We start from the raw sequence: 24,918 nt of genomic DNA on the forward strand, positions 1-24,918 counted from the left end.
CGAAGATCAAACACCATCTCATACAAACATATTGCACATACTTGTCGTACTGTTTTATACATATTTGGTGTTTGCATTTTTGTGTGGGCTAATGACAATCGAGATTATCTTTAATTTTCTGTTCATTTATTTTTCGTAGATCGATTCTTACGACGAATGCACCCACAATTACTTAATGAGTAAGAGTCCAATTTTGACGATCTACACATACTGTTTTCTGTAGAACGCTAAAATTGACCTATAATATATACATAGACTGTTTACGATGAATAACAAGTGATGCTGGACTTCTAACATTAGAAAGATCTTGCACCATCTCATTTCCAACAGACATTTTTTTAACGATGCACAGAAAACACGTCATATCAAGTATTTTGACTAGGGTTAGAGCAAGCCGTCTTCCTATGTAATGAGACTGTCACTCAAGTGCAGGAGATATTTCAAGGGGATTTCGAATAAACCTAATAACCTGCTTTATTGTACCTTCTATGATTAAGTCAAAGAAAATGAAGGAGCGATATGCGTCGTAGAGAATACATATGTCGTTACAGGATTTTGTGTTGTTAAGTAGTACAATACTTGCTTTGAAAATAGTGTTTTAAAGTTTGCGTTTGCCTTGAACACAGTAGTTATTTTAGACCTATCTAAATTATAATCTTAAAAAAGTAATGTTTACGTAATGCGACAACCTATGTTATAATTATTCATTCGAACATGCTTGTTTTGTATAAAACATGCAGTTGGACTTCGTTCTACTGAACGTTACGCAAAAGGAAATATCAAAACAAATACTTGACACTTAGTGTGGCCATTAAAACTGAGACTGGAATTAGGTTTCAAGTATACACGCGTTTCAGCATTGTATATGGAACACTATTGTGTGTTGTTCATATTGTCGAACCAATGTGTTTCGGATATTTTTCTCAAGCATAGTTAGACATTAAATTAATCTATTTTAATATGCTCTTGAAAGTCTTTTTTGATTGAGAGAATTTCGCATCATAAATCAAGAGTCCTATTCGATTATTAGAAACGGAATAGCCAAATGTCTTAAAACCTTATGGATATATTAGCTCGGTTTTTAGCAAAAAGTTATTGCATTTTGTTTGTAAAGAAAAATGATGTAAATTTGCTCTGAATGAAAGCCCCCCCCCCCCCCACACACACATCCTTTCGCTGAAAATGCCGATTTTACATAATTTATAGGACACTTCCTAGCAGTTTTTTAGTCAAGGTTTTAAAATACATATCTACTGAAAATAGAAAACAGTTGATTTCTTTTATCAATGAAACGTGGTTCTACAGTATGTGAAACACACACTATTAGGTTTATTTGACCTGTAAATCACGATATTTCGTAAACCTCTGCCAGTTGTGTCAGAAACGATCGCCATCAATGAGAACATCAGAACAAACACCTGTAACTGTTACCGCCGCGTGTTCATGTACAAGACATTCTTGAATTGCAGGTGTTCAGTGGATTAAAATGCTAATGAAGCTAGTACAACTGACATATTTTATGCTCTAAACGGTATGTCTTGTGACGACAAAGGTCAGGTTCTCCTATCACATGCTTTCGTCCTATCGTAGTGGTGCCTCAGGACTAACCCTGTTGCAGCAGCCACATTTTGCTCTCGCTAGCTGACCACATACTAACATACACTACAAACCAACATAATAGAAAATGTATTTTCATTGGATCGTCTCGACCATTGTTCGAATATTTACTTTTATACAATATAGGTCAATGTTATCTCTCAGTGGTGCCAGAATGATCAGAAAGTCGCTTTGAAGAAAGTATAGGTTGAATTTTGTTGTAAACCATATTGTGTCATAAAGAAGGCCACAAGTCCATTTATATAAACAAGCTCATTAACACACTAAACGCAACATTTCTCATATAAGTCAGGTGATTGGTCTAAATGGCATATACTTTATGTTAAAAAAGAATGACATGTCTCTCTGTTGAAGCACAGCTTACTATTTCACCAGGGGAACATGCAAATGACTTTAGAGTCCATTTTTTTGGAATTCTTCCTGCTTTATAATGGAAGTAATCCGTTGTGTTGTCTTTAACTACAGCGTACGTTGCACGGAGCCGAATGGTCTGTGATATCATTTAGCATAATGTTGGCCTTTGAATAAAACCCTTATTTTGGTGAATCTCTGACTGGGAATAGGCTCGTTTAGGCTGGCGTATTGATACACCGAGGAATTTTATACAATATAATCGTATAGTCTGTTTTTCAAGTTCGGGTTAGATGTATCATTAATCAAGAAGCTGGAGAAGTCTGAATACTGACATTATTTACAATTTCAGGATTTAAGATATTTTTTTTTCACGTAATTAGAATGATATGATGCAAGCATGCGGAGAAAATGAAAGGCTCATTACTAGAAAAAACATCTTTGCATTGATTTGTTTTGCGGAACAAAATATCAGGTGGTCTGAAGAAACCAATATTCGTACCATAATAACCGCCAGTCCTCAATTCGGTTCGAATGTTGCGCTGAAAAAACTGGGCTAGTCACATTGTATTTAAAATAATTATAAGTACCTTTGCACGGAATTGCACCTTTTGGAAGGAAATGTGTTATGAATAGGTTTAATTTTAAAGTTTGTCAGTACGCCGTCGAAATGGAAATTACGCGTGGGAAAGCTGGCCTTTATATTTAATCGAAATGCCAATCATAATGTGCAAGCTTCACATATATGTTACATGAGTGGACAATAATCCAATACTGGATTTATTAAACGAGTTTTTAAAAAAATTGATTAAAAACGAGCCGTGACGGTTTTTTTTAATCAATTTTAGTAAGCGAGTTATGGAATGACGACGAATGTCATATTCTTTTTCGTTTAAGATAAAATGACAAAGGAAAATATATGTGTATATAATAGAACTCATTACAAGTGGAATAAATAAAACAAATAAGAATACATGGGTGATATGTGTTGTACTAGAACAGTTAACGGTAATATTTTTAGTGTTTTGATTTGTAAGGAGATGAGTGTTAAAACAATTAATTTTTAAAACAATATTGTGTTTAATTACTTCGAATTGGCAAAGCAGTTGTTATTTGTTATTCAAATCTACATGACAATGCAAATATTTAGTGACATGAAGACTGACAAGGCCGATGATGTTTGTCGACATCACATTCATTCTGCTTACTTATCTTACCAGAATAATGACAGATATTCTCCCTGTTGAATTCACCACGGCTAAAGTATCTGAGGGGTTTGAAGTAATTGAAAATTAATGTAGATGACTGTTCTTAAATTGAAGAAGACAGGTCTGTGCTATAATACACAAATTCAATCTGTTTTAAGATTTCCGAAGCTAAATGCACCGTGAATTAGAAACTCATTCCCCTGATTTAACAAGTGTTGTTGATCTTCGTCATATTGGGTATCTATTGCTTAGTTATTTCAACGCTGTTAATTCGACTCTGTCCGCATATACTATTGCCTCTGTTTTTTTGTGTGTTATGCTGTGTTCTTGGGTAAACCTCTGTGTTGATAAAAATAGCTTAATGTCAGATTGACCGTTTGAGATGTGTCATTTGTAACATTATCGAAGAGCACTAATTTTAGACCGAATTATTCTTATTATTCAGGCTTTGTCCATTTTTAGAGTAGAAGCCGTATAGGAGCAGACGCCAGCATTATCAAAAACATATCTTCATAAACAACGCATTCATACCTTTGTTTCGTTGAGACTTGCAACATCTTACGTTCTTTTAGTCGATATGAAAAATAAAGTACAAGAACACGTTTCATTGCAAAAACACAAAGAGTACATAACACAGTCTGTTAATCTACATACCGGCAAATCTCCTTAATAGATACTGGCATTAGATGTACGTGAAGTTAGCGGCCTAGCGGCCTAGCGGCGTGAAGTTAGCGGCCTAGCGGCCTAGCGGCCTAGCGGCCTAGCGGCGTGATGTTGGCAGCCTAGCGGCCTGGCGGCCTAATTATTTTTTTCTATTTCCAAGCAATTATTAATGCGTTTTTTTTAAACAATGATAAATCAAAGTTTTTTTATTCATATAGTTACATAGCGGCCTTAAATTGTTTCCTATTCAGAATATGTATTATTCTTTACTTTTTATTCTATAACAATTTTAAATTAACTGTTTTATGCACAAATTATCACTCTGAAGCGTTTTTCAATTCGTTTCCAAAAAAGTCGATCGAGCACTTCAGCGGCCTAGCCTTGTGAAGTTAGCGGCCTGGCGGCCTAGCGGCCTAGCGGCCTAGCGGCCTAAAATGGTTTCCTATTTCAAAGCATGTATACATGCATTTTCTTCTAAAACAATGACATATTAAATGTTCGAATGCACAAATGAACACTTTGAAGCTGTTAGCGATAATCAACATAAGCGTGTGATATTGTCCTTGCTGCCTCTTCACATACCGGTAAAATAACGCCTTCTCTCTCCGGATATCAATGTGAATGAAGATAATTATGTTATACTGTCATAAATATGACGAGTTTTATGAGAAGTATTCATAAACAAAATTAAAACTCAAATTTAAAGTGTTAAAATAAACCAATTAATCGTTCTGAAAAAAACCACACACCCTAATACGGCCGTTTTGTTGAACTTGTCCACGTAATTTACATTGCAATTAAAACCTCTATGACTACATTTTCATGTGGATGTAATATTTGCGTGAGAAGCTAGATGGATTAGGTACATTAACATTTTTTATAGAAAGTACACCACAACAAAGTATCTGGATATTAAAACTTTCTGCTAATGGATTAAAACTGTCAACCATGTGCAAGAAATATTACTAGAAGCCAGCAGCCTTTAATATTGTAACATCCACTTACACTTCAAAGCAAATGTGGGAGCGATACATGTCGTAGAGAAACATATGTCTTTACAGGTTTTTATTATATTTCGCATAACGATGCCTGTTGTTAGTCAAGTGAAACAGTTGGCAATTGTCATGACCTCGTCTTTTCAGATCCATGCACAAATTAGTACTCAAAGACAATGATAACAATGCAACATACATAAATTATGTTCTGAATCAATCTCAAAGTAATTGGAATACTATTTACCAGTTAACTACAATATAGGTTAGGTAATGGTCATATGCAACCGGACATAAGAACTTAAAATCGTTCAACAATATTTGAAAAAAAACTTGCTCTGTATTGTCCTTTCCGGTCATTGTGCCGCAAAGGTGAGACTACCATTTTGTTTTGAATGTTTGTGCACTGTATTGCAGCACTTACGAGTTTTCTTGACCTAAATACATCATTGTACTTGGTGGACCTTAGCTAGAATTGTTCGCGGCTCATGCGCACATTAGAACACCAGTAAATTTGACATCAGTACATAACAATGCTACAATATACGTGCAAGTTTATACGTGCTGATTTTCGTGACCAGACGGACAATCCAACTGCTCATTCTTATCCTACCAAAAATGACAATATTTATCCTCCCTGTTGAATTCACCAGGTTGCTTGGAAGTATTTCGAAATTCATACAGATTTTCTAAGACCAAAATTAGACAGGCCTGTATTGCAATACATAAAGTTAATTATTTTCATGATTCCTGAGACCAATTATTCCCTGTGTTGGATATATATTTCCCTGGTTTAACAATGATACAATGAACTGTACGGGGACAAGTCAGATACCGCTTCAGCTGATAAAATACATGTACACCATTTTTGACAAATAAACGTTTTGAACCGCGCAATTCTTATTCTACACTCTTAGAGAAACAACATGTTAAATTATGCAATTATCAAAAATATTTAAAGAAATTGCAGATAAACTCTACCATTGATAGTGTAGAAATTTCCATACTATCAATATCACATAGGTCAATTATAAGCTGGTACAAATACATGAGCTTCTGAATAACCCACACAATAAAAAATAATGACTAAATGGAAGTTGACGGTTGTTGTTTTGCAATTTTGTTATCTGTTTAATAGATATTTGGTTGCTAGAGCTCTTCAAAATGAGTATAATGTCCAGCAATACCATTGGTGGCGGCATGACTCTGATCTCTAAATATTATTCATGAGCGCTCAACTTATCATTTAAAAATATAAGATATTTCTTATATCTTCCTGTTTATCAGAAACTCGTTCCGATTGACTTGTGGTTATTTGTCTTCATTGTGTATTCTCTTTTAAGCGATAACTGCTGACTGTGGATGTCATTGATGCATTGTAGCTGTTTGGAGCCATTATTTCATAAATAATATTTGTTTTAAAGAAAACACGTCATAACAAGTTAACGAACTACTTGGACCACGTCTAAGATCATAGCAAGCCTTCTTTTAATGTGATGAAACTGACAATCAAATATATATGAGAGATATTTAGAGACCGCCATTCGGATAAAACCATCCATGACCATTCCAAAACAAAAGCGGGAGCGACGTACGTCTTTTTAATAATTTTCTATCCGAACCCATTGTCAATTTTACATACAAAAAACTCAACTAACAATATAAGTAGCTTGGAACGTTTGATTGATGTTATCTAGGGTAGGTTCTAATACATGAATATTGTTTGAACAATTTATATATGTTCCGTCGTATGGCTCTTGTTTGAATTATATTTTTATCATAGGCTGGCGTATTGATACACCCAGGAATATATTCATATATGACTACAATGTCAGTCAAACGTGCTAGGTTATTACGAGTATACATGAATGACAGATGAGTAGGTGCTATGCAAGTGTAGTAGTGTAAATATTGGCACAAAATGCGTGGATGTTTCTTTTACAATAGATCTCTCTTGCAGAATATGTTTCCAGGAACTGTTCAAAAATAACCTTTAATTATCAGAATAGAACACCCGAAACTGTTAATATCATTAGAAGTGCACTCAATAAAAAATAAATTAGAATTACGATGTACATCTGAATGGAATCTACCAGCGTATTATAAATGGATCTAATAGAATGGAATGTGTAAGTTAAAATGCAAGTCAGTTTCGATGAATGGAATGTGTACGTCAATCTAACTCTATATGAAGGAACGAAATGTTAAAATGTTCGTTTATATAAATAAATGTAATGTGTAAGTATTATGTAAGAATATATAACTAAATGTAATGTGTAAGATGTCTTATGAAATCGATTATGCAATACAAAAGATTGTGGTATTCGGTAATTGCATTTTGTATTCGTTACTTTTTATACGTTCTATTGCTGAAATCTGTGACCAGAAGACTTATTCAGACGGACAAGGTGGATGATGTCTGTCGACAACACATTCATCTGCTTACTTAACATACCAGGATAATGACAGTTGTTGTTCTCTCCGTTGAATTCACCACGGTTAAATGGGTGAAAAGATTTGACGCTTATTGAACTTAACGCAAATGTTCTAAAACCAAACAGGACAGGCATGCTGTTTAATACATTAATTTAATAAGTTTTTAGACTCATCCGAGGATAATCGTACCGTTGAAGGACAGATGTCACCCTTGGTTTAACAAGCCTTAACATTAGACCTATTTACAAACCGCTTGAAATTTGACATTTTTTATACATTTATTGAAGTTGTTATCTTGGACAGACCATAATTGCTTTAGCACGAGTGTATTGATTGACTTACTGTTAAATTAAATTGACAACACTATATAAGTTAGTAATACTATACATTATCAGGGTAAACTTTCAGCTTAAAGGCAATGCATGGTAACAGTCTTGTTTTTCATTTATGTCAATAAACAAAATTGTACTTTGTTAACGGTAACATTGCCTTAAATAGTTCCCGATAGATCCAGTAAATGTTTACATTATTGTGGTTTCTACAACATCTTAGAACTGTTGTTTTCTATTGTGTCAATATGCCCTCGTTTTCTCTAAGCGCTTAAATCGCTGTGTGGATTTATGTACATTTGGAGCGTTTCAGGTGTGTCATTCATATTGCAAACACTTGTCTTTTCAGCAAGTTCTATTATAAATATATAATTTACTTGGTGCCTGACAACATTACGAATGTTTATCTTTCAAATCGAAATAAAGACAAGCGCCAGCAAAAGTCAAAGAAGAATTATTTTATTTTTGTTTCGGAAGTAATTGATTTTCCTTAATATTTGTTTGCTAAATCAGAACGCACACATGAACTGTCCAAGTTTCTTCAGTCGTAGACCTGCCAGGCTCCTTAATGCATAACGGCACAAAGTAAATAGCTCTGTTGAATTTACGATCGTTATTATGTTCTTTATCTATTACATGTCTCACGAGCCGCATAATGGATTCCCAAGAAAAATGATTTCCCATTATATTTGGAAGCAACTTCAAGCTTGACTTCATCTGCGTCTTTTCGTCTTGCGCAATATATGGATATGAAAACAAATCCATTTACACACAGTTACTTCATGGATTAATATTGTTTTGTCAACCAGCGATGTTTCACAATGTTTTGGTTACCAAATCGGCCTTGCTAAAACAAGGACCAATCTGGGATTAAAGATCCCTTTCATGATTCTTTGCTCGGTCAAGAAGTTCGCTGTCATCAATATTTCTTTAGAAAATTCACTAGCCCTTTTTAGAGAGCTTCACAAACATGAAGAATGAACACAATATGATTTTCTAAAACTGTCCACTTCTGGCAGTATTAAATAACTGCCGTGCCGGTTGTTCCCACTGCCAACAGTACCGGCATATTTTTCACAACTGCCGACGGAGCACTTAAGACACATTTTCATTTTCAGAACAGGCAGAGCTGCCTAAGCCTGATCTATAAAAAGTATTAAAGTGTTTAACAACACCAGCAAATTACAATGTAATGAAGGACATATAACAGGTGCTTGTATCATAAGCAATTCCTTAAATGGCAACAGTATTGTTTCGATTAATTAGTTTGTGATCTTTGTACATTTATCTGCGAACAATAGCCACCGTCTTATTGTATTATATGTTTAAGATTTGACCTTTAAGAATACATGTTGGATGCATACATTTATGACTTTTATCAGATGAAGTCCAGCATCATTAATTTTACATGAACACTAAAGGGATATTAAGGTAAAAAAACTGCAGAATCATGTTCAGCAGCCGAACGTTTAAACATAAACCCCGTTTGATGATACAGGGTAAACGCCAAAGAAACATAACACTAAAACAAACAATCACAAAGCAGACACATGGAACAACAGCACAATATTCCACAAACAACACAGTCCATATATAGTATATAAAAACTGGATTTATCAAGCCCTAGCCAATATTTATTATTGATTTTTCCCCTTAAAATATGATGATGCTCAACTCACTATGTTCGTTTTGGTATAACTTGTGTAAAACTTACATTATTGAGTGTTAGTGATTTTGGACTTTTAATAATCAGACTTATCCATTGAACTAGACCATTGTTCTGAGTTTTACAATTCAGTAATATGCTTGGATAGTTAATCCATCTGATATAAACTTGAATTTAATTAATGTATAATGTTGTAGGTAGAGTAATTTTCTTGTCTGACCAGTGTGCAGCTCTGATAATACTGTAATAATACTGTCATTATTTATTGATATGGGCTTTTGTAATATCATTTTTTTAAAAGAGATGCATTATCCATGTATATGAAACAACAGTTCGTTTTGATACAGTTGGTTTGTTCGAGCCCGAGGAGAAGGCCCAGAAGTTGTCGTTCACAAACGCCATCGAGAAGCTAAATCTGAACGTTGTGGGATCCAGCCACATGGTCGTGTATTACGTTGAGGAGGTGCTACCCAACGACAGCTTCGAGGCTAATAAAGGAGGTAGGATTATGCTTACTTTTGCCTATTTATACCTTCTAGAGCATTTTTCTTTATCTCTGATGATTATATCGCCCATTTGTTGCCAAATGGGCTTGTCGGCGATTAAATTCCTTTTATATGCTGATTAACCCTTTAACTATCAAGGATGAAAGAAAAAAATCCGTGAACAATACACTAGAAGTGATGATGCACCAGTGTGTAAGTTACATGAGCATGAGCTTGTTCCTTATTAAGGATTGTTTTGTTGAGCAATATTTTTTTTAAATAGATAAGCATACACAGAAAAGACCCAACACAAAAAATCATGTTAATTTTAATAAAGCGCCAGTATTTGTTATTCTGGGACACTGCCATGAAATGTTTCTGAAGTACCGTTGACATCAACTCTGGTAATCATTGCGTTTAAACCACATATCAAAGTCGTTTACAAAAAAAACCCATCTTTGAATAATTATGCTCTGCTTTGTGTCTGCTGCTCATGTACTTGTGTTTATGCGGTATTGCATTTTTTTGTCCATGATCCATTATAATGACATAAATTGACTGAACGTGTAAATGATGACCAGGCAGAGCAAATCAGACTGTGCTTGAATTATTTGATGGTGCTTTTGGAACATTTGAAAAGAAGAAAACATTGTTGAAACGATTTGGCAACAATGTAAAATATGGTTGCTTAAGAAAGCAAAAGGCAAGGCATTGCAAAAAATGAAACAATATGAACACATAAACTAGTGCAAAAACCTAATTCCAATAGTTCGTTTTTGTAATCCTGCTATGAAATTTAATCCTTGTTTTTTAGTTGTGCATATTGTGCATCGTGAAATGAATTATTTCTTTATTTGCCTTGCAGTTTCCCATATTATTCATTCCCTATCAGTTATTGTTAACCAGATAATTGTTTTATTTCAGCATTTTCCCTTTATTTTTTCTCTTTATAAGTAATGTCTACCTTTCTACTTCTTCTGGTGGTACAGGTTCTGTATTGTTATTGCATAACGATTTTCTAGTCGCCATTTAAAAAATACATTTGCAGATTTTTTTTTAGTTTTTATACATAGGAGTAAATCTTCTGTTAGTTATTCTACTTTAATGTGCTCGTAAGTTTGTTCGTAACTTATTTTAGCGCCGCGTGCATGCACATTGAAACTCACATCTCACCTGTTTTTCCCATTTGAAATATCAAACTGCAAAAACAACTCCCAAAACTAAAGACTGAAATGCCAGCTGGTTCGTTTCATTTCAATGGAAAATCAGTTTTTACAAAGCAGCTGCATTGTAACATCTAACGTAGATATAAAACCGCGCGATAAATAGCTGTTATAAAAGTCTCGATATGTTTTGCTTTTAACCATTTAAGCACCGTTTTTTTCTCCTCTGTTCACAAACTAATGTCAAGAAGCCTCCTTCTTCCCACGGGTTTAATATAAGAGAAGTGGAAACACAAACGTTAATTTTTGAATATTGTCAATATGAATAGGCTTTTTAGAAAGATCTGAATGATTGGCATGTTTTATGGCGTTTTTACAATCTTTATGACGCTTTTATATTGTATCCAAGAACACTTGCCCCGAGGAAGTGCAAATTAAAACGAAATCTCCCTCCACGTTAAGGTTAATGTAATGTGCACCTTTTGCTTGGCATCAACTATCTCAGAATAAAACATGGCTTTTTTATGTTTGAAGATGCTGTATGTGTGAGACAAGTCCATCAAAGGAATCATTAAAAAGTTTTTCGGTTGAAAAACTTGCGTCACTAAAACAATTGTGATAAATGCGAACTATATTTCCTTCATTATAATTGTTCTTTTTCTAGAACAAGGCAGCATTGAGCGTACTTACAAACAGTTTCGTAAAGGATTCCTGCAAATGATTTGAATATACAGCCATAATTGCGTCTTTTGAAATATAGAAACTTGCGGTATATACCTGTGCTAATGGAACACAGATATATTGTCATTTGTATGTCAACCCTAACGGGAAACAGTTAAAAGCCGTAGCTGTTTCCGTAAGGAAACTGAAATAAAAAGTAGTTGTCTTTCTTACGAAATAAACACAGTTATAAATGCTATGTCCCGCCAATGCTTATTTCCTACAATATGTGTTTGTTTCCGAAAATAAGGTATTCAAACACACTCTTCCAATTTTCCAAATTCATCAAATTCATGGCATTTACAGTCAAATCTTTCGAGATCATATGTTTTCTTTTTCCTTGAACTGCCATAGATAAAATCGTATTTATCAATAATCTTAAATAACTGAGGAATATGTTGATCTGAGATAATATCGCCAGTAACTGTCTGTAATCTCATGTGCCCCGAAGTGTAGTAATATTTTGGCAGATTGTTAATTTACAACTAATGTTCAACAGAAGAGGTTTTGTTTTAGATTTTGAGGTTCGCTTATATTGTTTAGGAAATAAAGGATATACACGAGTGACACATTGCCGGTCAGATTAATGGAGATCAAGAATTAGAATTTGAAGAATTTAGATTCAAAGGCATGTTCGTGGTGTCGTTATGTTCAGTTTGGTTTGTGGTCACCAAGCCGGTCAAATGGATTTTCTCTGGGTTCTCTAGATTCCCCCACAACACAAGACCTCACTCTCGCGCAACATCGTGCTAACAATAGTGATTAATATTAGTTGCAAAAACTTGTTTCACGATCATTGTCAAACTATTTAAGTTTAACTTAAACCACATCGTATTAAACTCGTTTAAAAATTCACTATTATTCGCCTATACGAATAGGCCACAACTCAAGAATGAGAAATATATTGGTTAAGTAACTTTGAAAAATAACTTCATTTTCATGACCCGTACCCTAGATGGTGGTAATTGTTTTACTCAAGAACCATGCATAAAGTGTATCCAACATTGGATATGTTTTTAAGTAATATATACATGGATTATTTATAATATATTTTACAGGTATGATTATCTTTTATTACCAAATAAATGTAGGCGGTACTTACCATACTGATGAAAAGCGAAGTGCTTGAAATATCACCTTTGGTAAACGATATGTTTTATTTGTGCCCTGTATATTTAGATGAAGAGGAAACTCGTAAGACGCTCGATTACAAAGGTAACTCTTCACACTCTTTTCCTCATCCGTCGAATCCTCAGACTTTCGACTATCACTTCCGCCTTCATTATTACTTACTTCGGAAGACCGTTTGTGCACATACTATGGTAGACCGGTTGCGACACATTATTATGCAAAAGAAGCATGTGATGTAAATTAACGTTGACCTTAAAGAGTGCAGATATATCTGAAATTGTGATAGTCAAATGTATGATCTATTTCTGTAAAAAAATACAATGAAATATGCTTGGACAAGCCCAGGCGTCGAAAAATCGAAAATAAACCATGTTTTAAGGCAAACCAAACGGTCTTCCGTAAAATTATTACTTACCTATTTTTTATATTTTATTTACTTTCGAATTGGAAATTAATTAAAGCATATCCTGATAAACCTCTATGTATTCTGATGTTTGAATAAGAGATTCAAATGTTGCTTCACTTTATATGTTTATTTAACTTAAGTGATTATTAACAGTGTTTGAATTACGTATAACGTGGAACTGGCATTCTTTGATTTGTAATGTGTCATGGAGTTTGTCTAAGGGTATGATTAATCCTTACTTGTAAAAGAAAGTATGCGCTTCCTCTTGCTAAAGACGTTACATGCCTCGAAACCTTGATACCATAAACAATTATTGTATATTTAAGAAGCGAAAACATATTTTGACCCACAAACTTTCTTTGGCAACAGATGTAAGTAGTTGTATTAGTGTTTAGTTGGAATTAATTTATTTATTTTGCTTTCTGGTTTGTGTATTTTGCTAGTATTGTTGCATGTGAGCCTCATTTCTAACACATTACCCTGACCTTCACCTTAATTGTCGATGTGTATTAACAATGCATTATGTTGCGGTAGTGGCTATATATGTGTATGACATAACTAAATGACCCATGTGTGTGCTATCTCGGTTATGCTACAATGGAATGAAGTAATTTCCTGCAATAATTTTCATGATAGATCACTGCTTATGAGCATTGCAAATAACCTTGGTATAGGCCATCGTAAAGTAGCTAACAAGTTATATTTCTAACTGTAAACATACGTTCATGTCTCCAGTGTATTCGGACATTTATCGATTTTTTTGCATATTTTTATACTGGAAATTTGAAAAGATTGAGTTTGTGATGTTTAGCAGCAGTTTCTGAACGGATCAAGTAAGACACCTTTTAATGAACTGTCAAGTTTCTGGACCCAGTAGGACACGTATTGAGAACTGTTGAATTCTTGAATCCAGTAAAACACGTATAGAGAACTGTGGAGTTCCTGGACTCAGTAAAACACGTGTTGAGAACTGTCGAATTCCTGGATCCAGTAAGACACGTATTGAGAACTGTAGAGGTTCTGGACTCAGTAAGACACGTGTTGAGAACTGTCGAATTCCTGGATCCAGTAAGACACGTATTGAGAACTGTTGAATTTCTGGATCCAGTAAGACACGTATTGAGAACTGTTTAAATCCTGGATCCAGTAGGACACATGTTGTGTACTGTCGAGTTCTTGGATTCAGTAAGTCACTTGATGAGATCTGTTGAGATCTCGGTGTCATAAAATGAGACTGGGGAAATATCATAAGATCTGGATTAACAAATATCCCCCATACGTTCACCGACAACATGTGTTTCAGATAGTAAAGTAACTTAAGCATTTCTTTAGATATTTTGGAAAGTCTTATATAATTTGCCAATTTGTCCAGTATTCCAAATGAGTTCAGCGTATACATTTGATAATAATTTGTCGATATATTCCTGGAATTGTACCAAACATTTCGCTATTTCCTATTTTAAAATATACATGTATTTTTTATTATGTCAGTAGCAGTCCTTTATACACACATGGTTGCTTTATTAATTTTAACTGCTAGAGATATAATAAATGATACCCGCTATTCTTTAAATAGGAATACTTCATATAATATCTTGCCTTCGTGTATAGTGTACTGTTTGTACCTTTGTGCCATGAAATGTCAGATATAACGACTTGAGCCTAGGTAATTGACTTTACTGTTAATAAAAATATGACTTTCTTGTCCATTTATGACGTCTTTTGTTTCCGAAGCACACTGGTATTTTCGTGTTCCCTGGCCCAATCCCGGTATTTTACAGATGTTTCACATATTTCAGTTGATTCTTGCTAAGAAATATTGTCTTCCAATTCCCTTTATGCGACGGATGTTATCATATCCATAAAATATGACATGCACTATAATATAATGAGTAAATATAAAGATTTCGACATAAGAAAATCTATTTTCGTTTCCCTCGGTTCCGTCTGTAACAATAGACGTCAACAATTTATTAGATTTTTTCATAAACAGCCCATTGCTACAAATTAAACGTTAGGTTATCTCTATTGCTGTTCAATATTCACCCAGTATTCACCGATAAATTCCTATACTTTCATGACATTTATGTAAAACAGTTTCTTATACGGAACTAACGATTTGGAGACGAGAGATTAGGCAATTTACGTTTTTTAGCTATAGTGTATAATTCACGGAGATAGACATCCTTTAATCTAGTTTTATTCTTAAGTGGTCACAGGGGACCAGGATGGCACAGCGTTATTTTGCCGATTTGGGATGATTTTGGAATACCATTTTTGACAATAACAATGAAATAAAAAGAAAGAAAACGCCAAGTTTGAGTCTTAATTTTCATCCATTACAGTTGTACCTGGGAGAGTTATAGAAGGAAATTCATTGCAGAGAATAAACAAAAATCCCTTGTTAATACAAAATTACATTGTGTGCCTAGAATGCCGCTATGCTACAAAAGCCAATTTGGGAAAAGTCTGTCTAACACTTGTGTCACGTGATCTAAACCTAAATAGAAGCGACGATAAATCATAACATAAAGAATGGAAGCTGCCAAAATGAAGTAGATATTCACTGTACAAATTGGCAAACATTTCTACTGGCGTCCAGGATATTCTTGTAAAATTGCAAATCAATTTGAGTAATATAACGTACGGATCCCCTTGAGTTCACTTTGCTCTGTAGCGACATGTCCCGACGCGGGATCTATATAATGTTTCTTCTAAATGCATTCTGTCGGTCCAAAGCAAACATGTTTGATTGTTTGTTTCAAACAGATGCAGGGATAACTGAGTTTTTAGGGAAGAATGTCAATGTATAAATTAAATCTGTCACCTCGCAAGATCACGCAATATAATAATTATATGGTTTGAAATATAACACGTCTTAAAGACACTCATGTTTTAAATAGAGTCGAGGACATAGTTTTAGAAAATCGAATTATTTAGAGAATGTTTCTGTGGAATGTGCTTAAAAATTGGAAAACTGGCGTATTTTCTATATTTAAATCTGTAATAATAACACTCTCCATTGTTCTATCTTATTGGTGATTCAGTTTTATTTTGCTTCATTTTAAATCGCTTTTAATATTGGGTTGAATCAATTAATATATTTTACATGTTGTAGTTTGAAAAGAATGATATAAATTCAGATTTCTTATTAGAATTGTTGGTTTGTGACTTCATCGGTTATGATATGCATATTGTGAATATTCCAGTGTGCCGGCAGATGAAAGAGGGAATCGCCGCGGTGTTTGGTCCCATCTCTAAGATCCCGCGCGCGCATGTGCAATCAATTTGCCAGGCGTTTGACATCCCGCACTTGAGTGCGCAGTGGGACCCCCGAGAGACACGGGACTACTACTCTATCAACGTGTACCCTGACAACGACGTGCTGGGCAGGGCCTCAGCCGAGCTTGTTCGCTATTGGAACTGGAAACATTTCACCGTCATCTACGAGGATGACGACAGTAAGTATGATGCCTTAATTATTTAAGGGAGAACTCACAATAACCAAATATCTGCAACCATCTTGTTAAGGTACAGTAACCACTGACCTGAAGCCCATATTAACAGGATAAACATAGCAAGCCATACGTTTTACTTTAATAATACAAAAGTCAATAATGTTAATGTTATAGACCCAACAGGTAAAAACTTAGGAATATAACATTGATCTTGTTAATGTCAATAGGATAAAGATCACAAAGGCACAAATAAAACACCTGCACCCGATATCGAATAAATTGAATATCAAAGCGAGTAACAGAAACTAAACGCACAACAGGAAAATGTATTGTGTACTCTCAAAAGTACAAAGTTAGCATACTCGTCATAATACATTGGAAACAAGCTAAATGCAATAAAATCATACTTGACATAGTGCAATCTTAACATACTCACCACAGTACAATGATAATATACTCGTCATTTTGCATTAGTAAATACTCGCCATAGTACAAAGATAACATAAGGCAATTATGCAATGTTATCATTATCACCAAAGTACAATGTTAAGATACTCGTCATGGTACAATGCTATCATACCCACAATAGAACAATGATATCATACTTGCCATAGTATAATGATGTTATTCTTGCAAAAGTACAATATTTACATACTCGCCATAGAATTCGACATGTTAAAATGTTGTCATACTCGCCTTAGTTAAATATTGACATACTAGGTCAAATTTATATAGCCCCTTCAAAGATAACATAACACAGGAAAAGTCAATATAGACACGAGAAAACACATATTCGGCCACACGGGTCTCCAATTTTCTTGGAAAACACTGTTCTGTTCTGCTCATTATAACACATTCACATTAACTTCGGCATCAGAATGGAAGTCAGAAACTACCGAATAATTGCATAGGCATGCATATGTCATTTGCACTGTACTCTATATATAGAAGGACACAACGAATGTGAATCTTTTCTGACGGCCGAATTACAACGCACGTTTGAGGCCAAGTTATATATAATCACGCGATATATTTGATGGAGAGAAGCAAATACTACTCTCCTGTTGTTATGTTTTTATTACCTGTGCTACTTTTACACTACCAGGCGCTCTTTATAAAGATAGATGTAACTATTACTAGCTAATCCCTGTAATGATGTGATGCTAGGAATTGGCACATTTTGTAAATCAAGAGCTATACGGATGTTCAGAACGAATATCATTTATCAAAGATAAAGCCAGTAGGATATAATGTTTAATATTGCTATTAATCATTACCTTACGATATTAAAAACAATATCATGACCATTGTTGAGGAAGAGGCTGCTAAGATCGAGCCTTCACAGTTGATAAAAAGATAAAATAAAGTTATGTATTGAACTCAGAGAAGTAGTCTTATTGCTAAGAATATGGTAAATACTAAACATTGGTTAGTTTTATTTCCAATTACCAATAGGCGTTTGGACAATTGGTTCCTTCTTATTCGGAACTGAAACATGAAACACGTCTGAAATATACAGCTGAAACATATATTTGCAAGCCAACTTCGCTATTGTGTAAGATCCCAAGGGAGCAGAAGTTGTTATATTTCCCTAAACTTTTCTAAAGGATTGTTTTCAATGTATTGTTTCATTCATTCGGTGTACGTGGTTAATTGAATGCTTGTGTTCCTATAGATACTGTGACCAAAAAGAGGTCTTTAGACACTTTCCAGATGCGTTTTACTCTTAACTTTAACATATATTTAGAAGTGTGCATTAGTTGGAATTAGAAGACTAGTATATAATATCTAATTATTATCAACTTTTAGAATTACTTAATTGAATGAATACAATTTTATCAACAGCAAAGTTAATTCTAAGGGGACTATTCACTTTATGGAAGCAACGGTTCAACATCTCATTCAAACACCTGACTGGAAAAGTGATAAATTGATGTATATATGTCCCCATGAGTTTGAGTCTTTTGCGGCTTGAACATATGTTAACTGTTATAATGGTAAATACAAGAACAAATAAGATGACTTATTTGGTATCATGCTATGCCCTTGCTTCCAGATTTGCTGTGTCTCCATGCGATGAAATGAAAGATCTAGAGGCAAAGCCTTTGTCAGGGCAATTACAAACACATGCTTATGAGTATCTATACTAAACTGTTTAGGTTTGCTGCGGCTACAAGAGGTGCTAAAGGCGACGAAGGGCAGCGATCACAGGATAAGCATCCGGAAGTTAGACCCTTTCCAAGGCAGCTACATCAGCATGTTTAAGGACCTCAAGGAGAAGGGGGAGTATCATATCGTCGTCGACTGCAGCGCAGCCAAGGTCCAGCCCCTACTACACGAGGTGGGAATTGCAGGAGGGTTACAATACACTGGTTCTTATTTACAGTTAATACAGAAGACATAACCATTACATGAACACTCCGATGATCAATTTGATTAACGTATAATGAGTTATTAATTTTCTGCAGAATTTCAGGTTTCAATATATACAAAAATACCATGTATTTCTTTGTAATTTTAATCCTCATACATAAACGTATGTAAAACCTATTATGCAAACATATGTGTTAAAACTTGGCCATGGTAATATCACTGAATACCTTTTAACAAAGAATGGCAATGAATATAGTTTATTGGATGGTACTTAGTCCGAAACAGCTAGACTGGGGTTAATTGGATGTATTGGACCGATAAAGCTAGACCTTGGTTTATTTGATGGTTCTTGGTCCGATACAGATAGATGAGGTTTGCTGGACCTATCTTTGTTTAATACAATTAAAAAGGATTGTTTTGTTTCTGGGTCCGATACAGCTAGACAGGGGGTCTCTTAGGTGTTCTTGGTCCGATACAGTACCTGGGTGTGTTGGTCTGGTTTAATACGTATTATTATGACATTTCAACATAACATCATTCCAAGTCAAAGTAAAAATAAATAGTGGCATAAACATTCAACTGAAGATCAAGGCATTACATGTGTTAGATACATAGTTTAGAATTAAGCAGATTGACGATGGTGAGTCTCTCTGATAATGTTTCCGTAAAATATGTAGTCGTAAAGTGAATTCGATTTTCATAGTTGTTGTGTGAAATTTATTATGCTGCCAAGGTATGTTTTTATTGGGTTGTCTTCTGTAGATTAAAACTAGCTAAACATGCTATTTAATATGTGTTTGCTTAACATGATTTCGCGCGATTGTTCATATGTTTTCACTCTAAAATCCATTTTGCTGCACGCATTGTGCATTAAATTATTAATTTCTCTTTGCAGGCGTTAAAAGTGAACATGCTGTCGGAATATTACCACTTCCATTTTACAACATTGGTAAGCTTCATGGTTTATTAATTGTTTGTTAACATGCGTTTAATCTCCAAAATGTGATTAAAACCTTATTGAAACACTTAAAATCCAGTTAGCTTAAGATACAAAAATCATGATTTGATTTACTCGTGTTGTATGAATTGTACATCATTACCAAATTGTTGCAATTACTAATATATTTTTAAGAGCTAAACAGAACCAGAAGAGTAATAACGTAATCAGTATTTTCTAACTTATGTTCAAATGTCATTTTTTGTCTATTATATAAAATGCAAACCAAGGTCTACTCGTTTTGTTCATCATAAAGCAGACCTGTTATAAGATGTCGCGTTTGCTTTTTAATGTACAAACATGAACAATTATTTCTAAGAAAAATACAAACTGGGCACATATCAGATTAGTAAGTTTATTTTAATGTCGGTTGTAACAACATTTTTGAAAATACTATATAACTTATCATTCCGGCCCCCATAAAACATTTAAATATAGTCAATGACCTTCCGTTTCCCCAACATCTAGGTGGTGCACGAATCAATAACACTCTTGAAATTTTGTTTTATTTACTTGGATTTTAACGTAACATTGCACCAATACTTGTTAAAAAGCTACTAACTCTCCTCCAAAAAATCCCAACAAACAAATAACCTTATATAGTTGTCCAGCATTTTTCGAACACTCGACAGAGATCGTTTCTGCCCTTCAAGTGAGATAACTTCGTAGGAAGGTGAACAGTCCCCTGTCTCTCATATTTCAGGATCTGGGTGGTGTGGACCTGGAAGATTACAAATACAGCGGGGCCAACGTGACGGCCATGAGGCTGATAGATCCCACGCGAACACAGGTCGTTGACGTGATGACAGAGTGGAGGTTTAATGACGACAACGCTCTGACGTCGCCTCTCCTCGGAGGAAACTACCTTCAGGTACGACCAAAATGAGGAGCATACCCAAGTTATGTCCATTGACCAGTGAAGTGTTTGAGGCATTGGAGAAAGATAAATGCCCTATGTATATCATTGGATACCACTACTAAACAGATTCTCTATGTTTAGAATCCTAAGTTAAGATCTTATAGATAAGACAAATCTCATCGGACATTAAAGGTAAAGTTTATTTTAAAAGTTTGTTACTGAACTATCAAACTGCAAACACCCGTTTTCCAGTTTATACTACACTACATTGTGCGCCTGTAAGCCATTATTTTGTTCCGTCTACCGACTATGCGTAATAAGTGTTTTGACGAAAGAGTCCCCATAAGACATATTTTCGTATCGTTACAGCAAAAAACAACAACAATTCGACCACTCATAAAATGCATTGCTGACATAAACATTTATCATCAAATGGTATGTAACGTGAAATTACAACAAAGAACATTTGTTTCAATGAAACTGATTGAATGTGAATCGTCTGCAAATTTATATTATGATAACGATTTACGGATATATTTACCTGTACTGATTTCACTTGTGACAGAGGACTAAAATCACCTGTGGAAGTAGACTTTTCAACTGCGAAAGTAGACTTAAGTCATCTGTGAAAGTCTACTAAAATCACATGTGAAAGTAGACGACTTTTGAATAGAATTATGATATTAATAAATTCTGGTTCGTCAATATTAAAACAAAATCATTAAGATTGAAACCACTATTTTGAAACCTAAATATAATGATATAATGTACTTATTTCACTTATGACAGAAGACTGAAATCACCCATAGACTAATTACCTGTATATGTAGACTGAAATGACTTGTTAAAGTATACTGAAATCACCTGTGAAAGTGGCGGCTAGCGAAATTTTAATCGAAATGTTTGCAGGGAATTTCGCTGAACCAAATTTTACGTAAATCGGAATTGATTTTAAAATGGAATAACGAAGAAGATCATTTCTTTTATTTAATATATAAATGATTTCCAAATAAAAGCAATGTCATCGCCTAACCTATTTTTTTGAAGCTTCTGACAACTAGAACTGGTGGAAATAATTTATAGGTCAATGCATTTCAAGGTATATGTATGTTTTATAAATGATTCTAAACAATTATCTATATGTTAGGCTGGCAGCCACTATATCACATGAGGAATGCACCTGAACGGTGAAATAAAGCATGCACTTGCTTCATAATTGATGGGTCCTCAGATAAATATTCAATTCTAATCTTAAGTCTTTTTATATCCTTCTGCTATATATCAACATTTTCATTATTTTTATCAACAGTTGAGTATAATTTCGGTTCGAATATACGTTGTTTAAACCATAATAAAATATATTTTATAAATCTTTAGTTTTCCCATTTATAAATGGTAAAATTAAATGGTCTTGAACACTCTCTGTTTTATTTAATTCTATAACTCAGCATATCCTCAAAGTAGAAGAAACATATTTTAATAAGATTTCAAGCATAGTTTTACAGAGTTGCATGACATATGAAGACATTGGGCACTTATTAGACTTACTTTTACTAAACACACCTTTGAAGATGTTACAATATTGCTGTCCATGTTTTCTTCAGACGGAAGTTGCGTTAATGTACGATGCTGTTCATCTGTTCTTCAAATCACTTTCCGAGCTGACGGTTGCTGTGAAGGATATTAAAACACAGTCACTCAGCTGTAACAAGCGAGACGCCTGGGACATCGGGAACAGTCTCCTCAACTACATGAAATCGGTCAGTGTGGTACTGTAGGAAATGGGTATCTCAAATATGTAGCATATATACTTACACATTTGCAGACGTGAAATTATTATATGATGAAATTATATTACCATTCAATTAATTAAGTTTAAGAATTAAAAGAGGTACACATATTAAAAAACCCGTTTCATAATCAGACTCTATTGATGCGGTTTGGTTCGTTTGAATAACCTCATTCTTAAAGAAAATTGTATGAACTTCCACGTGTTATTGGACTATGTTCATTGCATACTTTGGTTGTTTTAATTTAGATGGACTTTGAGGGACTGTCCGGCCGGGTTCGTTTCAGTCCGGACGGCCGAAGAACGGACATTAAACTAGACATTGTGCAACTGTCTCAAAGTGGTCTCAAGGCTGTAAGTTGTTTTTTATTTCTTCATTGATGTGTTTTTTCTGTGTCAGTCGGTTGTTCGTGAAGAAGGTAATTTGTTTGATGTATGATTGTGACGAAGGGTACGTCTTAAATTTTTGTTCTTTTTGAAAATGTGTATGTGCTCCTTCTCTATCAAGGAGAATATGTATTGGATCTATGTTTTTGACGTTTTTGACAGATGTCAAAGTTGTTTGTAAAGGAACATAAAATTATGTTTTTTTATCGGTTTGTGAAGGAGGGTTTGTGTTTGATGTCTGTTTGTGAAGGTGGTTCAGGGTGTTTGTAAAGAAGGGTCAGGTTGCTTGTGAAGGTGGATCAGGGTGCTACCTCTGTTAACAAATGGAGTGTTCGGATTACTGTTAAATTAACCCAAACATAGTACTTACTGAACTTATCCAAAATGCAGAGGTAGGCCGACATGGACGAAGCCGAAATGAACGGAATGGTAACTTGGTTAAATTTAGCCGATGGAGTCTGACTACTGTCTCATTAATGTGAGTATAATATCAAATTTATCCATTTATCCTTTTGATATTTGGAACACTTCCGGTCTTAACCGTAGGCATATGACACTCATAGCCCTCATTGAACAGACTGTGACAATGTGTGAATATGATATAGCGCTTCTGTCATTTTACAAAATGATGTAAGAAGTTATTTACAATATGCTTTTATTATACTCGTCCTTTTTCATTGTTATGTTTTGTTCGTATTTAGGTCGGAGACTGGCATCCTACCACGGGCGTGAACATTTCTACCTCATACCAGGAAAAGTCAAAAGAAGACATCAACAAACTGAAGAATATGACATTAAGGGTTGTCACTGTATACGTAAGTTTAGCAACTAAACTTTAGTGAAAATTAACTTGTTCTTTTCATGCAATATTAACGTATTTTTAAAGGTTAAGGTTAAGGTGCGTAAGCCATTTTCTGCTCTAATTACTTAAGTCCAGAATAACTCATGCAATTGCACATGTTTGTTTTCCGTTTTCTCTCCTTCACATTTGTTAAAGAGGTTGGAAATCTCAAGGTTGATTGTTGATGAGTACTCAATCTACTTCCCGAAGTTTACTACATACAGTAGTTAGGTATTGACTTTATCACGGTTCAATTAGACAACAAGCCAGATTTGCCCATTGGATTATGGCCTTAAAAATTGTTGTAAATCGGCATGTGAACACAATAGAGCCTCCGTTTTTTACCCGATCTTCACCATTGAAATTTTCAACAATGCTCAAATTGAGCGTGTGAATACAATAGAGCTTCTATTTTATATCTGATGTTTACCAAACTGATAAAGTAGTTAGATACTGACTTTATCACGGCTACTTTCGAAAACCATATCTGATATATGGCAACTACCCATGCACATGTGTCTGTAACCTTTCAGGAGGAGCCTTACCTTATGATGAAGCAGAATCCTGACGGAACTGTCACACATGAGGGTTTTATGATTGATTTGTTGAACCTCATAAAGGGGCGGCTGCCTTTCAACTACACGGTGTACCAGGTTGCGGACAAGAACTACGGGCGAGACCAAGGCAACGGAGAGTGGGACGGTATGGTTGGTGACCTCATGAAGAGAGATTCAAAAGAGGTGGGTGTCTTACGTAATTGTCATCATAGGTGATTGACCTTATAGACATATAATGGCTAATATATTATTTTTGTTTACGTTATATATCATAACAACAACATGTCCTCAGTCGAGATGTTTTTTTTTCTAATTGTATTTGTCAAACATTTTAAAATATCACATTTGGGAAGCAAACGATAGGACAGCAGACAGTTTTCCTTGTGTCAAATGATAGTGCACATAATGATCTAGCAACGCGCCTGAATATGGCTATTTAAATTATTATCGATAATGGTTTAACGTTGAAGTAAAATGACGGCATGTTCTA

At 34.6% G+C, this 24,918-nt stretch overlaps 1 protein-coding gene across 5 annotated transcripts in view; it reads left to right on the forward strand.

Annotated features, from left to right (window-relative positions):
• The window catches only part of LOC128238386 (glutamate receptor ionotropic, kainate 2-like), a 60,029-nt gene that overhangs the window by 26,122 nt on the left and 8,989 nt on the right, over positions 1 to 24,918 (forward strand). For 4 of the 5 annotated variants that reach the window (XM_052954263.1, XM_052954262.1, XM_052954259.1 and 1 more), the window contains exons 3-12: positions 9,610 to 9,762; positions 12,810 to 12,845; positions 16,377 to 16,628; positions 18,785 to 18,966; positions 19,894 to 19,947; positions 20,699 to 20,866; positions 22,459 to 22,614; positions 22,893 to 22,997; positions 23,732 to 23,845; positions 24,405 to 24,611. In XM_052954263.1, coding sequence (XP_052810223.1) covers positions 9,610 to 9,762; positions 12,810 to 12,845; positions 16,377 to 16,628; positions 18,785 to 18,966; positions 19,894 to 19,947; positions 20,699 to 20,866; positions 22,459 to 22,614; positions 22,893 to 22,997; positions 23,732 to 23,845; positions 24,405 to 24,611 — 1,427 coding nt within the window. The remainder of the gene's footprint in view (positions 1 to 9,609; positions 9,763 to 12,809; positions 12,846 to 16,376; positions 16,629 to 18,784; positions 18,967 to 19,893; positions 19,948 to 20,698; positions 20,867 to 22,458; positions 22,615 to 22,892; positions 22,998 to 23,731; positions 23,846 to 24,404; positions 24,612 to 24,918) is intronic. The other variant, XM_052954264.1, reaches the window with a different exon arrangement.

This window comes from Mya arenaria, chromosome 6 (genome assembly GCF_026914265.1).
Source record: "Mya arenaria isolate MELC-2E11 chromosome 6, ASM2691426v1".
NCBI lineage: Eukaryota > Metazoa > Mollusca > Bivalvia > Myida > Myidae > Mya > Mya arenaria.